Here is a 12,900-nt window from a genome sequence, read left to right as displayed (position 1 = left end):
TCCCAGTGCCTCCTAAAGGAAAAAAAAAAAGTGCCAAACAAGCCAACAGAGTCATCTGTGGGGCAGGGGGAATCTAAAAAAAAATAATAAAGAGGCATTGGGGATGTTTCTGTTTTTCTGTTTGTGTTGAGGTCTAACATGCCCACAATACAGTCAAGGGCAAGAGTCCTAGGAGGATGGCTGGATGGGTTTCGGAATACAGTGCCCTCATGTGTCCCCTCCTCCAAATACAGGCTTTTGACCTTATGTGAGACACCCCTTGGAGACACGTAAAAATATGGGGAGTGTGTAAGGACCTGTCTGCTAGGATGCCTTTAGGGGCACTAACCTTGATCACCAGCACACCTGACCTGGAGCAAAGCAATGTCTTCTCTCCCCTGTCACATCTTCCCAGCGGCAGGGGTATGCCTTGGAAGCGTGGCCGGCCGGGCCCCACACACCTCCCCGCAGGCCTTAGCTCTGGGCCCCTCCTCGACGTGCCCCTCCCGCCTGCCTTTCCGCCTCACTTCCTTCTCCTGAGAGACCCTCTGCTCTCGTGCCTTCTGCGCTGGCCAGCTCTGCAGCAGGGATCTCAACCAGGGGCCCGGGAGCATGAACCGAAAGGCACACAAACACTCTTCTTGAGGGGACGTGCTGGTGCGGGGGTGGGATATTTATTAAGTAATACACAGTCTAGTGTGGACTTAGTTAGGGCTCCGTGGTGTCCACCCGACCGGCAGAAAGGGGTTCGTGGAACAAAAAAGGCTATGACCCCCTGCTCTACAGGGAGGACTCAGAATCCTCCAGCTGAAGGGCTCTGGACGCAGGGACAAGTGTGAAGAGTGAGTCAGGAGGCAATGTGGGCAAAAGAGGACTTCACACAAGGAGGTGGTCAGGAAAGGAGGGGAGAGAGAACGGACCAAAAGCAGGGCCCCACCAGGCCCTGGGCGCCGGGCCTTTGACAAACCAGTGAGGGGTCGCTCCTCTTCTGGCAGATGCTGCCCTCGCGAGGACCCCCTCATCCCCTCGGCTGGAGCCCTGGGGCAGGCACCGTTCACACGGCCCTGGCGCGGTGGCAGGCTCTGGGCTTTGCGCACATGGACAAGCCAGCCTCCCTCCATGTTAGGGAACTGGGATCTGGGAGAGGCAGGGTGAGAACCCAGTTCTGCCCAGCACAGCAGCTGGCGCAAGCGCCCCACCCGCCCTCGTTTCCCGTATGGGGGAGGCAGCAGCACAATCTCCCTGGGGAAATTGGGAGTGTCAGCAGCTTCCACCGGAAGGGGTGGAGCTGCAGCAGGGAGAAAATGGGAAGGAAGAAAATGAGGGGGGCTTCCTGGCCAGAGGAAAGGTCCGCAGGCCTCCCTCCAAGCCCCACCCCCCAAGTAGGCTGCCGTGGGGCTGGAGACCCCAGCTCAGGCACTCCCCTCCCAGCCAGAGTCCCCCAGAGGGAGGGAAGGGAACTGACTCGCGTCAAGACTCACCGGCCTGGCTTCGAGTTGTCCTGAATGATACTGCAGGGTCAGATGCAGGACATTACATATCCTGCCATAACCCACTGAATGGACCGGGGGAGAGTGTGAACTACAATGTAAACTATGAACTATAATCCACGCAGTGCAGCACTGCTCCAAAATGTATTCACCAAATGCCATGAATGTGCCACAATGATGAAAGAGTTTGTTGATGTGGGAGGAGTGGGGGTGGGGTGGGGTGTGGGATATATGGGAACCTCTTATTTTTTTTCGTTTTCAAAAATATTTTTAATGTAACATTTTTTGTGATCTTTTTATCTTTAAAAAGAAAAAAGACAGTAGAAAAATGCACTAAAAAAAAAAGACTCACTGGCCTGGCCACTAGGTTTTCTCAGCAGCCCTGTAACATGGCACAGTAGGGAAACTGAGGCACAGAGAGGTGGAATGACTCACCCAAGGTCACTCAGTAGGTCAGCATCAGAGGAAGAATTGGAATCCAAATCTGAGCGTACCAAAGCCTGTGTTTCTTCTACAACCACATATTCCTGGCATCCCTCCTGCCTACATGTTGGGGAGTAATGAGCCTTAAATAAGATGCAGTGTGTAAAGTGCCTGACACATAGTAGGCGTTGTCAGGGTCCCAGCTTCATCCCAGGAGAGAGAGGTGGCGGCAGGGCAGAGCCCAGGATCAGCCTCGCCCCACGCCCCCTTTCTGGATCCCCTTCTCAGCACGCAGGGCTCCAAGGAAGGAACAGCGGTGTTGGTCAGTTTGCAACACCGCAGAGCACCGGCTGCCCGGTGCAGGGAGTCCCGAGGCCCAGGAGAGCCCTCCTGCAGGCCCCTGGCTTTCCTCTAAAACCCACCTGCTGCTCCCTCGCCTCCGGCCGCTGGGGCATCCGCCCTGTACAGGAAGCTGGAATCTGACCCCCGGTGGCGTTAGCCCCGTCTCCATGGCAGCCGGGGATTTATTACTTGGGCCTCCACCCGGCTGGGCGAACTTTCGACTTGAAGCCCTGAGGAAAGGGAACCGAGAAGGTGGTTCTGGGAGCTGCGAGCCTGCGGTGGCAGCCGGAGGCCCAGCCATGGTAAGGGAGGGGCTGGGCGCGCTGGGGGCTGGGGAGGGGGCTGTGGCCCGTCCTTCCCTGACTATCTTCCTCTCTCTCTGCTGCAGGCCAAGTTTCTTTCCCAGGACCAAATTAACGGTAGGTTGGACTTGCTCTTTAATGATCAACTCACAGCGAAATGTGGGTCTCGTTAGGCAATTTGCTCTGCTCCATTTTGGGGGTGGGAAGGGAGGCAGCTGGTGGGCAAGCTGGGCCCACCCACGGGCAAGGGGGGCCTGTGCCGGCTACGCTGGCTGGTGGAGGGTAGGGGGAGGCTCAAATGGTGTTATATTTGTCGGGGTGATCTACAACAGGCGGGTGATAGGAGAGGGAGCTCACTAGGTTTTCCTCCAGCACCTCATAGTTGGACTTCAGGGAAGGAAGAGGGATTGGGATGGAGAGAGCGACCACCAACTGTTTGTGGCTGAGGGTCTAACAAAAGAAGTAGGGGGCTTTGAAAGGGCTGAGAGGAAAGAGCCCAGGTCTGCCTCCTCTGGGCCTCAGTCTCCCCATTTATAAAGTGGGGGTCAGATTCAGCGGTCCCTGTGACCCTCTCTGCCCTGACATCAAGCACTTTCTTCTCTGGGGCCCTGACCCGCCGGCCCCCCGCCAGGCCGTCTCCCTTGGTGTACGGTTCCGGGAGAGTTGGATTACACAGAACCCAACCTGGGTATGGATGTATTGGTGTCCTTGGGCTGCCGTAGCAAATTACCCAGACTAGGTGGCTTAAAACAACAAATGTCTTCTCTCACCGTCTGGAAGCCAGAAGTCTGAAATGAAGGTGTGGCAGGGCCGTGCTCCCGCTGGGGACCTGGGGAACCAGCCTCAGTGGCTCTCCTGGGCGTTCCTCGCCTCGTTTCCGCATCCCTTCCGGCCCAGTCTGCAGCTTCACATGGCCTTCTTCCCTGTGTCTCCTTGCCTTCTCCTCTTCTTACAAAGACAACAGGCATGGGATTTAGGGCCCACCCGACACCAGTCGCACCTCATCTCGACCTGATCACATCAGCAAAGACCCTCTTCCAAATAAGGTCACACTCACAGGTGCCTCTATCTTTGGGGGCAGGGGCAGATACAAGGGTTGCAGCTCAACCCATCCCCGTTGGGCTCAGGAGCGCAGACGTGGACCGCAGGAGCTGCAAGGCTGGCGCACAGGTGCACCTGCGTGTGTACAGCCCGGTGCCCCCAAGAGGCTCACCCAGCTGCTCCCCGGGGCCACGGCCCTGGGGCTGTGCCAGCAGTGCTCAGCCCTCGACTGAAACCCCACCACTCCTCAGCCCATCCCTTCAGGTCTCTGCTGAATTGTTGCCTTCTCAGAGAGGCCTTCCCAGACCACTCGAGATAAAATTGCAGGCACCTCGGGCCCGCGGGGCTCTCGTGAGTCAGGCCGGGGGCCTGTGGGCCCCGGAAGTGGGCAGGGGTTCCAGGGTCCTGCTTGGTCTGCAATGGGGATGGAGAATGTGGGCTCCAGGTGGGCACCTCCCCTTGGGCTCTTGGGACTTCTCATCCCAAAAAGAGAGGCAAGGCCAGCAAGGCCAGGGAAGGGCCAGAGCAGGGCCTTTCGGAGCACAGGGCCCAGGAGAGAGGCCCCTCTTGCCTGGGGCTAATGGCGATACTGAAGGGTGGACTCAGGACTTGATTCCTGCTCTCAGCCTCAGCGTCCCAGCCTGGATTCTGAGACTCACAACCCTCCCTCCTTGGGCCTTTGAGGCCCCAGAAGGGAAGAAGGGTAAGCTGCTCTTTGTAACTCAGCATCCAGCAGCAAGTAAGTATCCATTAATGTCCAACGAACAAATGAGAGACTGGACAGGGGTGGCACACTGGAGTGGGGAAAACAGGGGCTGCAGAGGCACTCAGACCTGGGGGCCAGTCACCGCCGAGCTTCAGTGGTGGCATCTGTGAAGTGGAGAGAACAATACCCCCTCACCAGGCTGCTGCAAGTGAGGGGCAGAGGGGTTGATGCCAGCTGCTGCCTGACACTGGACCTGGCACAGGGCGGGGGTCACCCAGATGTGTGAAATTCCGTACTCTGGAATTTTATGACTCGGTTTTAAAACATAGCCATTTTTCAATAATATAGATTCAAACAATGTTCTAGTCCCTGCATCTACACAGAAATATAAAATGATAGCTCTATTGCAATCAATAGTTCTGAAGCTTTTCCAACAAGGTTTCACTTTAATGAATATAATTTGTACAAGGTAAGAAATGTTTAATGTAGATCACACCATCAGATTTAACGCCAATGCATTCATTGGAAAAGGAGTTGCATTCATTGGCGTGCAACTCCATTTGTCAAATCATAGTTGAATTGCAACTATAGGTTGGCTACAGATATAAGAGTTTGGCAAAACTCAATTGTGCTAATCAGTTGGCTACATAGAATTTAAAATAAAAAATATTGAATATTTCATTATAATTTAAATTGTGTTCTGCACATCTTTTATGTCAGTAAAATTTTCAATAAATTTATGTACATATATACATGCTATAGATCACACCTTCCCATCAGAGCTGGCTTTTAAACATTTCCCAGCACACTACTGGTGTCAGCCCTGCATTCTCAAAGGGAAGTCCTAAAGGGGATTTTTAATCCAATTCTTTTAACCCAATTCATTCTTTCATTCAACAAGTATTTGGGTGCTTTTTTTGCACCAGCCCTGTTCTAGTATTAAAGATACCGGAGTAAGCACAATAGATAAACTCCCTGTCCTCATGAGTTTCACATTCGAGTGAGGAGAGAACAAGAAAGCAGTAAAATATATAGGATGTTAGATGGCAAGAAGCCAAAAGGAGGAAAAGTCAGGCATTCAGAGTGGAAAGCCAAGAGTTCTTGATGTGGGGTGCAGAGCGGGCGGAAGGAGCGGGGACAGCGGGCGGACACACTGGGGCCCAGCTCTCCTAGTGCACCTGTGGCCTATGCCAGTTCAGGAATTCAAGTTCAGATCTGGCCTTGCAGGTTTCAAAGATATTTGTCAAGGTAGGAGATAGAACAGTTTGTCCACCTGGTTTTAGACCTTTCAATATATTTGAACCTTGGCCCTGCTGATGTTTGGGCCCCCACCCCCAGTTACTGATGCGTTTTGCCCATTTGTAGAGTCTTCAATTCCTCAGGCCCGAGGTGTGACGACAGCACTGGCAGCCCAGCTGGGGACAGAAGTGGTCGGATCAGGTTGAGGGAGAGCAGGGGGCCCACCCCTCGCTCATGGGCAAACCCAGACAGAAGGACAAAGTGGGGGTGGCCTGGAGAGGGTCCCCTCCCTGGATGCCAGTGTCCCCATGAGCTGCAGCTGAGAAGAGGGCTGAATTTAAGCCCCACACCTGGAGGCAGCCCTTTCGCTACTCCTCTGAAGTAGCTTGAGTGGGGTGGCCGTGTATCCCTGCTGGCACTGGACCATCTTGGAGGGAAAAAAAATTTTTTTAAAGGAGATATCAAGGATTGAATCTAGGACCCAGGATCTTGTACATGGGAGGCAGGCTCTCGAACACTTGAGCTACATCGTTCCCAAGAAATTTGATTTTGCAGGAAGCAAAGATGTGGTCTTTTACCAGGCTCTGGCTCTGCTCCCCCCTCGGCCACTCCAGCCCCTGCCACCTGGCCCCGTCTTTGGTTTGTCCCTTCCTAAGCCCAGCTCTGGAAATTTCTGAAAGAGTAAGTCAGAGCCCCTCCCCCCTCAACCTCTCAAAAAGACACAAAGGCTGTTAATTCTCTCTAAACCCCACTAGGCCAACCTGCCTTTCATTAGCCACCCCTCTGAAATCTTAAACAGGAAGGGCTGTTGGCTTTGAGGCTGGGAGGCCTTCATTAAGGGAGGGAGGGGCGGTCTGGAGGCTCCCTTCTGCCTCCCCTCCCCCACTCTGCTGCACTTTGGTGGCCTCTGCCCTGGAATGGAGGAAACTGTGGCCTGATGGGCAGAGCTTTGCTTCAGGAGCCAATGGTGTCTCCGCAGGCAGCCTCAGCTGGGAGGCACTGCGTGACTCCAGCCCTCATTGCCCCACCTGCAAATGGGATAATAACCTCACAGAGCAGTGAGTCATTCTCTGGTAGTGGGGCCCAGGGGTCTTCCCAAGCTCCACAGCTGCCTTTACTGTGCCTCCAGGGCACGAACCAGAGGGATAGATTATGCAGATTCCAAGGTGCCTGCTCTGCGGGGTAGTGAGACTATGAATCCTGAGGGGCCTTAGCTCTAGTAGCCACTTCATCTGTACCAAGTACCAAGGAAAAAAGAGGTTCATCAGGCCAGCAGCAAGCCTGATCGCAGTCAGGCCTTGGGAGGACTTCCCGAAAGTACCCTTTGAACTCTTTAAGAACAGAAGCAGCACCTGTGTCCAGATGACAGCTCGAGTTCCTCAGCCTGGAGGCAGGGGCTGGAGCACTTAAAAGTTGTAATAACAGCAATCATCATCCTCATAAACAAAGAGAGAGAGAGAGACGGCTGCCGGCCTCCACCTCCGACAGTCTTTCCCAGAGGGAATTTCTGGTCCTCACAGTAACCCAGGGGCATTATATGCCAGTTTCCCAGATAATCTATGGTATGCAAAGATTCTCTGGGATTCTGGGTGCCCATTATGGATTCCTGGTCTCCCTGAACTGGCCTGGAGGGCAGGAGAGCTCTGACTGTGATTTTAGTCAGCTGGGGAGGAAAGGGGGTGAGTTTAGAAGAGAGAGGAGATAGGGTTGCAAGATAAAATACAGGACACCCAAGTAAATTTGAATTCAGAGAAATAACAATTTTTTTTTTAGTATAAGTATGTGCCATGCAATTTTTGGGATACACTTAACTAAAAATCTATTCATTGTTTACCTGAAATTCAAATTTAACTTGACAATCCTATATTTTATTTGCTACATCTGGCACCCTAGGATGGGAGGAGGAGGAGTAGGGAAAAGGGAAGGGAGGAGAAAAGTGAGAGGAAGAAGAGGTGCTGGGGGGAAGGAGAGAGTGTGGGAAAGAACGGGGAGAAGTGACGAGGGCAGAAAGCGAATGAGCACGACTGATTTTCCCATCTGGGCTGTGCGCAGAGTACAAGGAATGCTTCTCGCTGTACGACAAGCAGCAGAGGGGGAAGATAAAAGCTGTAGACCTGATGGTGGTGATGAGGTGCCTGGGGGCCAGCCCGACGCCGGGGGAGGTGCAGCAGCACCTCCAGACTCACGGGATAGGTAAGTGAGCCAGGCCACGGTGGGCTTGCTCGGTGAGCAGCCGCCTGGCTGGGTAATGGGCCCTGAGCCTGCGGCTGAGGCACCCAGCGGGCGGGTGCAGGGGATGGCAGGTGGAGGTATACTGGGCATCACTCTGGCTTCCACGAATCCTCATGGCAACCAGTGACACCCCATTTCAAGGACAGCAGGATCTAGGCTTTCCAACAAGTTTATCATGAACATGTAGTAAGAACAGTGTCAATAGTGGTCCCAAGTTTGTTTTCAAACAAAACTTTCCCTTTATTGGATACTTTCCATGTTCCAGGCTTAGCTCAGACAACCCAAGGAACATTATTTTCATTCCCATTTTATAGGTAAAGTACAAGATTTAGAGTCATTAAGCCACTTGCCCAAATTCTCAAGCCAATCAGACTTGGGACTCAGATCTTCTGAATTTAAAGCCCAACTTCCTAAAAATTACGCAAAACTACTAGGAAAAAGAATGGAAGAAAACCTACCCACGACTTGCTGAGTGGTTCCCTCTGATGATGGTATTTATGGATGTTTTTCATTCCTTTCATTTTTGTTTCCTATAGTTCCTACAATGGGAACATTTCATCATAAAACACAAACAAGTTTTGCTTTGTTTTTAAGAGGAAAAAAAAGGGTGTGTGTGTGTGTGTGCCTGCCGGAGGCTGGGATGACAGTTTGCATTGGTGGGTGGACACTCAGGAAGGACGGACCAGCCCAGAAGGGATGGCCTGGAGCCCAGGGGCCCCTTCTCAGTCTCTGATCTCGGTTTCCTCCTCTACCGCGTGGGTTAGCACAGTCTGCTAGGGTTGCCGGGGTCCCATTAGGGCATGGCTGTAGCAGTGCCTAAAGTCCTTCCCAGGCAGGCCAGACTGGGCCCCACGGGGTCTGCTGAAAGCCTGGAGCCCAGTGATGGGACACTCAGTGGCTTGCTACCTGAGCCCTTCATTTCCAGCTCGGAAGGAGGTGGTAGTTTCCTTGGTCTCTGTCTCCTGACAGGAAGTTGCAGTCAGGTGGGCGTTCCAATTTCCCTATGGCATAGTCCAGGCAGGGCTTGTGCTGCAGCCCCTGGAGGAGAGATACAGACTGGCAAGGCTAGGGGGGAGGCTGCAGAGGAGGGGAACAGTAGGCGAGCAATCCAGGACGAGGACTTTTCATCCCTGCTCACTTTGTGTTTGGGGTTTTCTAGACAGAAATGGAGAGCTGGATTTCTCTACTTTCCTGACCATTATGCACATACAAATAAAACAAGAGGACCCAAAGAAAGAAATTCTTCTGGCCATGTTGATGGCAGACAAGGAGAAGAAAGGTTACATCATGGCATCCGAGCTGCGGTCAAAACTCATGAAACTGGGGGAGAAGCTCACCCACAAGGAAGGTAACAGCCTGGGGCCCTGTCTCCCAAGAGCTGAAGAGGGGTGGGGTTGGGGGTGGAGACTAAAGCCCAATCAATGGCTCCAGGATTGAGCAGGCCACTTTTCATGCCTGAAAAGATCAGACCAAATGTGAAGCTAGGTGACCTGGAGGTGAGTGGGGACCACCCAGGTGAAAGGACAGCGTGAGGAAAACCCTGCTGGGTCAGTCAGGCAGCTCGAGGATGGGAGCTTGTCCTTGGGCCTCACCTGTATTTGAGCTTTCACTGTGGGCCTTCATCTAATGCTTATACCACCCCCTACTCTGCCTTTCTACTGATGAGGTAAAGGGAGTGGCTTGTGAGTAGCAGAGCTGGGAGTTGATCACAGGTCTATTAGATACCCCCTAAACCCCATCTCAAGCTTTTTTCCCCTGACCACAGCTGTGCTTTGAAGTTGCTGCAGATATCAAGAGCTTTCAACATGAGATGTTAATATGGACCCTTTCCTCATGACTCAGCCAGCTCTAACTACTCTTCTAGAATGTGGCTCTTTGCTGGGATCTTTGGACAGGTGGTGCTGGTCCTGGAGGCCCACGAAGAGGCCCTTGTCTCACACCCTCCTGCCTCCGAGCAGGACAAGGGGATAGATCCTCTGGGAAAGCCTTTTGTAAAGCACTCGTCCAGCCCTGCCTGGCAAGTCCCTTCTCCTATCACAGCAGCCATCCTGGGTCTGCCCACAGAGTCCAGGTCCACCAACCCCCTGAGGGTGAGATTTCTGGTTAGGCCACTGGCTAGCCTGTGGTTGGGGTGGGGGAGCTGGGGATAGGGTACCAGTGGATGGTGGAAAAGGGATTCAATGAGTGACCTTTAGTCTTTCATTAAAGGCGTAATTTGACCTCCAGCCAACCAGTGGAGGGTAGCAAATATGTGGAATCAGGTTTGCATCCTGGCTCCCCCTCTTGCTGAAAGAGCTGAGTTTCCTAATGTCTATCATTCTCTTCAGTTTCCTCACTGTGAAATGAGATTACAATAGATAATCCCTCCTCAAGTCCCTCTGAGAACCCACATTCTATAAACCAGTCTGTTTAGATTTTTATCTTCAGAGTCACAAAAACAGTGCAAAGCATTTTAAAAATGGCGTGATGGAAAGCAGATTCATCTCCCCCCTGCTCTTTCAGGCTATTGCGCTCTCCCCTTTCAATGAGACTGTGTTAATTTAACTGGGGAAAACATAGGCTCTCCTGCCCCACAGGCCCCGAGGACACTGCTTGGCCTTTTATGTACCCGTGTAGTGTTAGCATAGAGGGCAGCCAGGGTCTTAATTCCTGTGCTTAATGATCTCTGTCTAAAGCAAACATTATGGCCCCCAAGCTCACAGACATCTCTCATTTGTTTAACCAGCAAAGAAACATTTCAAAGAAACTGGTAATGTGTTCCAGATAAGCAGGGATAGATTTCACTTCTTTCTGCCACATGTAGGAGGCAGGAAAGATGATACCAGAAGTAGTGATCCTTTACCCTGGGTGAGTGAAAGAGAATCTTCAGCTTTTATTAAGAAGCATTCTTGGGGGAAGCGGATGTGGCGCAAGCTACTGGGCTCCTGCCTACCACATGGGAGGTCCAAGGTTCAGTTCCCAGTGCTTTCTAAAGAAGATAGGGAGCTGGCACGGCAGGCTGATGCAGCAAGATGATGCAACAAAAGACACAACAAAGCAGGGAGCAGATTCACGGTGCCTCCTAAAGAGGACAAGCAGGACGGCTAGCTGGCACAAAAGGCAGGTGCAGCAAACTGACACAACAAGATGACATAATAAGAGACACAAAAGCAGGGAATGGAGATAGCTTAAGCGATTAGGCACCTCCCTCCCAGATGGGAGGTCCCAAATTCAATTTCTGGTGCCTCCGAATGAAACGAAGACAACAGACAGACACAGCAAGTGCAAATGAGGGGGTGGGGAGAGATAAATAAAATCTTAAAAAAAAAAATAAGAAAAAAAGAAGCACTCTTGGGGCAACTGGAGAAGGCTGTCAAGGTAGATCTCCCTTCCCTTCTACCCAGATGGATCATCAGGCCTAGCCCCAGGTTATGAGGTGGTGCCCCTCTTCTGGTCAGGAGGAGGTAGCAGTGGTGCCTGGGCTGGCTGGAAGGGGTCACCAGGATCCCCTGCTAAAGCTGGAGCTGATGTTGAGCATCACTGGGACAGTTTCAACCAACTAGCTGATGGGTAGAAGCTTCTTTGTAAAATAAGATAAATTAGTTGCCTCAACTTCCTACAAATACCCAGCCCTATTATCACTAGATATCAGCTTAGGCACAGAGCATAGAAATTACACTTCAGAGGATGGTTAAGCAGAGGTTAAGCATGGGATATTTCCTAACTCCCAGAATTATGGGGGGGGGAGAGCAAAGCCTCCAACACAGGGCAAGGAGATGGGTTTTGCAGGAAGGTGAGGATAGTTCTGAAATGGCTTTTCTTGCCAACCGCTGGGACAAGCTAGTATTTTGTCCTGGGAATCCAGAACTAGAAGAAACAAGCAAACAAACTGATTTCTTTTGGAGCAGCACCTAAGAACAATGGCTGTTTTGTGCGCTCTGAACTTTAGACACAGTTGGATTTATTTTTTCCCTTATAATACCTCTTCCTCCAAGACACACTTTTTAAAAAGAGTGATGGTAGCAGACAACATTTGTCACCAAGTCCACGACTGGTGTGGGGTGGGGGTGATGTGAAACGCTGATCTGGAAGAGAAGGTGGACAGACCCACGGCGTGCCAATGCTGGGCAAGGCTGGCCCAGGATGGAGCTGAGGAGGGCTTCTGCTGGGATGCTCTGAGGCTGGGCTATGGAAAGTGAAATCCAGGACAGAGATCTTTTGAAATATAGGTGCAGGGGGCAGGTATTTTCCGAAAAGCATAGGATGCTTCAGCATCTGACACCTTACCAGTACACCCCCCACTCCTGCCCCAGGCTCAGCAGAAAGCCCACTTAGCAAAAAATTGGGCTGAGGGGTCTTCAAGAGGAAAAGGGTGGGCTGTCCCTTTCTGTTCACTGGTTATTTCCTGTTCTATGGAAATAGTCAGTTGGACAGACTCAGGAAAGAACTCTAGGGAGCTCCAACCCCAAAGAACTCAATGTCCTATAATGTAACACTAAACTCAAACTGAAAAATTAATGTGATTTATTGCAGTGGATGATCTTTTCAAGGAAGCAAATATCGAACCAAATGGCAGAGTGAAGTATGATGAATTTATCCACAAGATCACCCTTCCTGCACAAGACTACTGAATGAGGATGAATTCAAGACAGCCTTTCCTGGGCCTGAAAACTTGACTAATTAATTTTTTAAAAGAAAAGTGTTCCTTTCACTCCAGGGAGATAGCAAACAGCAAGCAAGATAGCATAATCCAATTGCAGCAAAGAATAACAAGCAATGAAAATAAAGTACTCCAGCCGTATTATTAGCATGTCTTTAATAAATGTGATTTTTATTGATTTTAATAACTACCATTAATCTAGCACTTCACAGCACAGGAGCCTGTGGTTTAGAGTTGGGCCTGGGTTCCAGTCCTGGCGCTGCTGTTTCCCAGCTATGTTTTGACTTTGGGCAAATAATTTCACCCCTCAAAGCCTCAGGGTCCTCACTAAAGTTGTATTCCTGTTGAGAGGAGGGACTAAGAACATGACTGGAAAATACCTTTGCAAACTATAGAGCACTGACTGAGCAATCCTGAGTTACCATGGTAGTGTTTCTCCTAAAAAGGGCAACCTGCCAAAATACCATTTTCTGTATTCAGGTGCTGGAACCATACTACACATTTCCA

At 51.3% G+C, this 12,900-nt stretch overlaps 1 protein-coding gene across 1 annotated transcript; it reads left to right on the top strand.

Moving 5' to 3' along the window:
• The first annotated feature begins 2,386 nt into the window (after positions 1-2,386).
• On the top strand, positions 2,387-12,571 carry CALML4 (calmodulin like 4). The gene is made up of 5 exons (XM_058294396.2): positions 2,387-2,536; positions 2,623-2,653; positions 7,575-7,715; positions 8,914-9,102; positions 12,267-12,571. The coding sequence occupies exons 1-5, from the start codon at positions 2,402-2,404 to the stop codon at positions 12,362-12,364; spliced, it is 594 nt and encodes a 197-aa protein (XP_058150379.1). The 5' UTR covers positions 2,387-2,401; the 3' UTR covers positions 12,365-12,571.
• The last annotated feature ends 329 nt before the right edge of the window (positions 12,572-12,900 follow it).

This window comes from Dasypus novemcinctus, chromosome 3 (assembly GCF_030445035.2).
Source record: "Dasypus novemcinctus isolate mDasNov1 chromosome 3, mDasNov1.1.hap2, whole genome shotgun sequence".
Classification (NCBI taxonomy): domain Eukaryota; kingdom Metazoa; phylum Chordata; class Mammalia; order Cingulata; family Dasypodidae; genus Dasypus; species Dasypus novemcinctus.
This window is presented reverse-complemented; position numbering and strand designations above follow the sequence as displayed.

Bases quoted from the DNA above. Each gene is read 5' to 3' on its own strand.
- CALML4 (XM_058294396.2), top strand. From the start codon at position 2,402: ATGGCAGCCGGGGATTTATTACTTGGGCCTCCACCCGGCTGGGCGAAC. The intron at 2,654-7,574 runs GTAGGTTGGACT...GGCTGTGCGCAG, and splicing joins TTCCCAGGACCAAATTAACG to AGTACAAGGAATGCTTCTCG. The intron at 9,103-12,266 runs GTAACAGCCTGG...GATTTATTGCAG, and splicing joins GAAGCTCACCCACAAGGAAG to TGGATGATCTTTTCAAGGAA.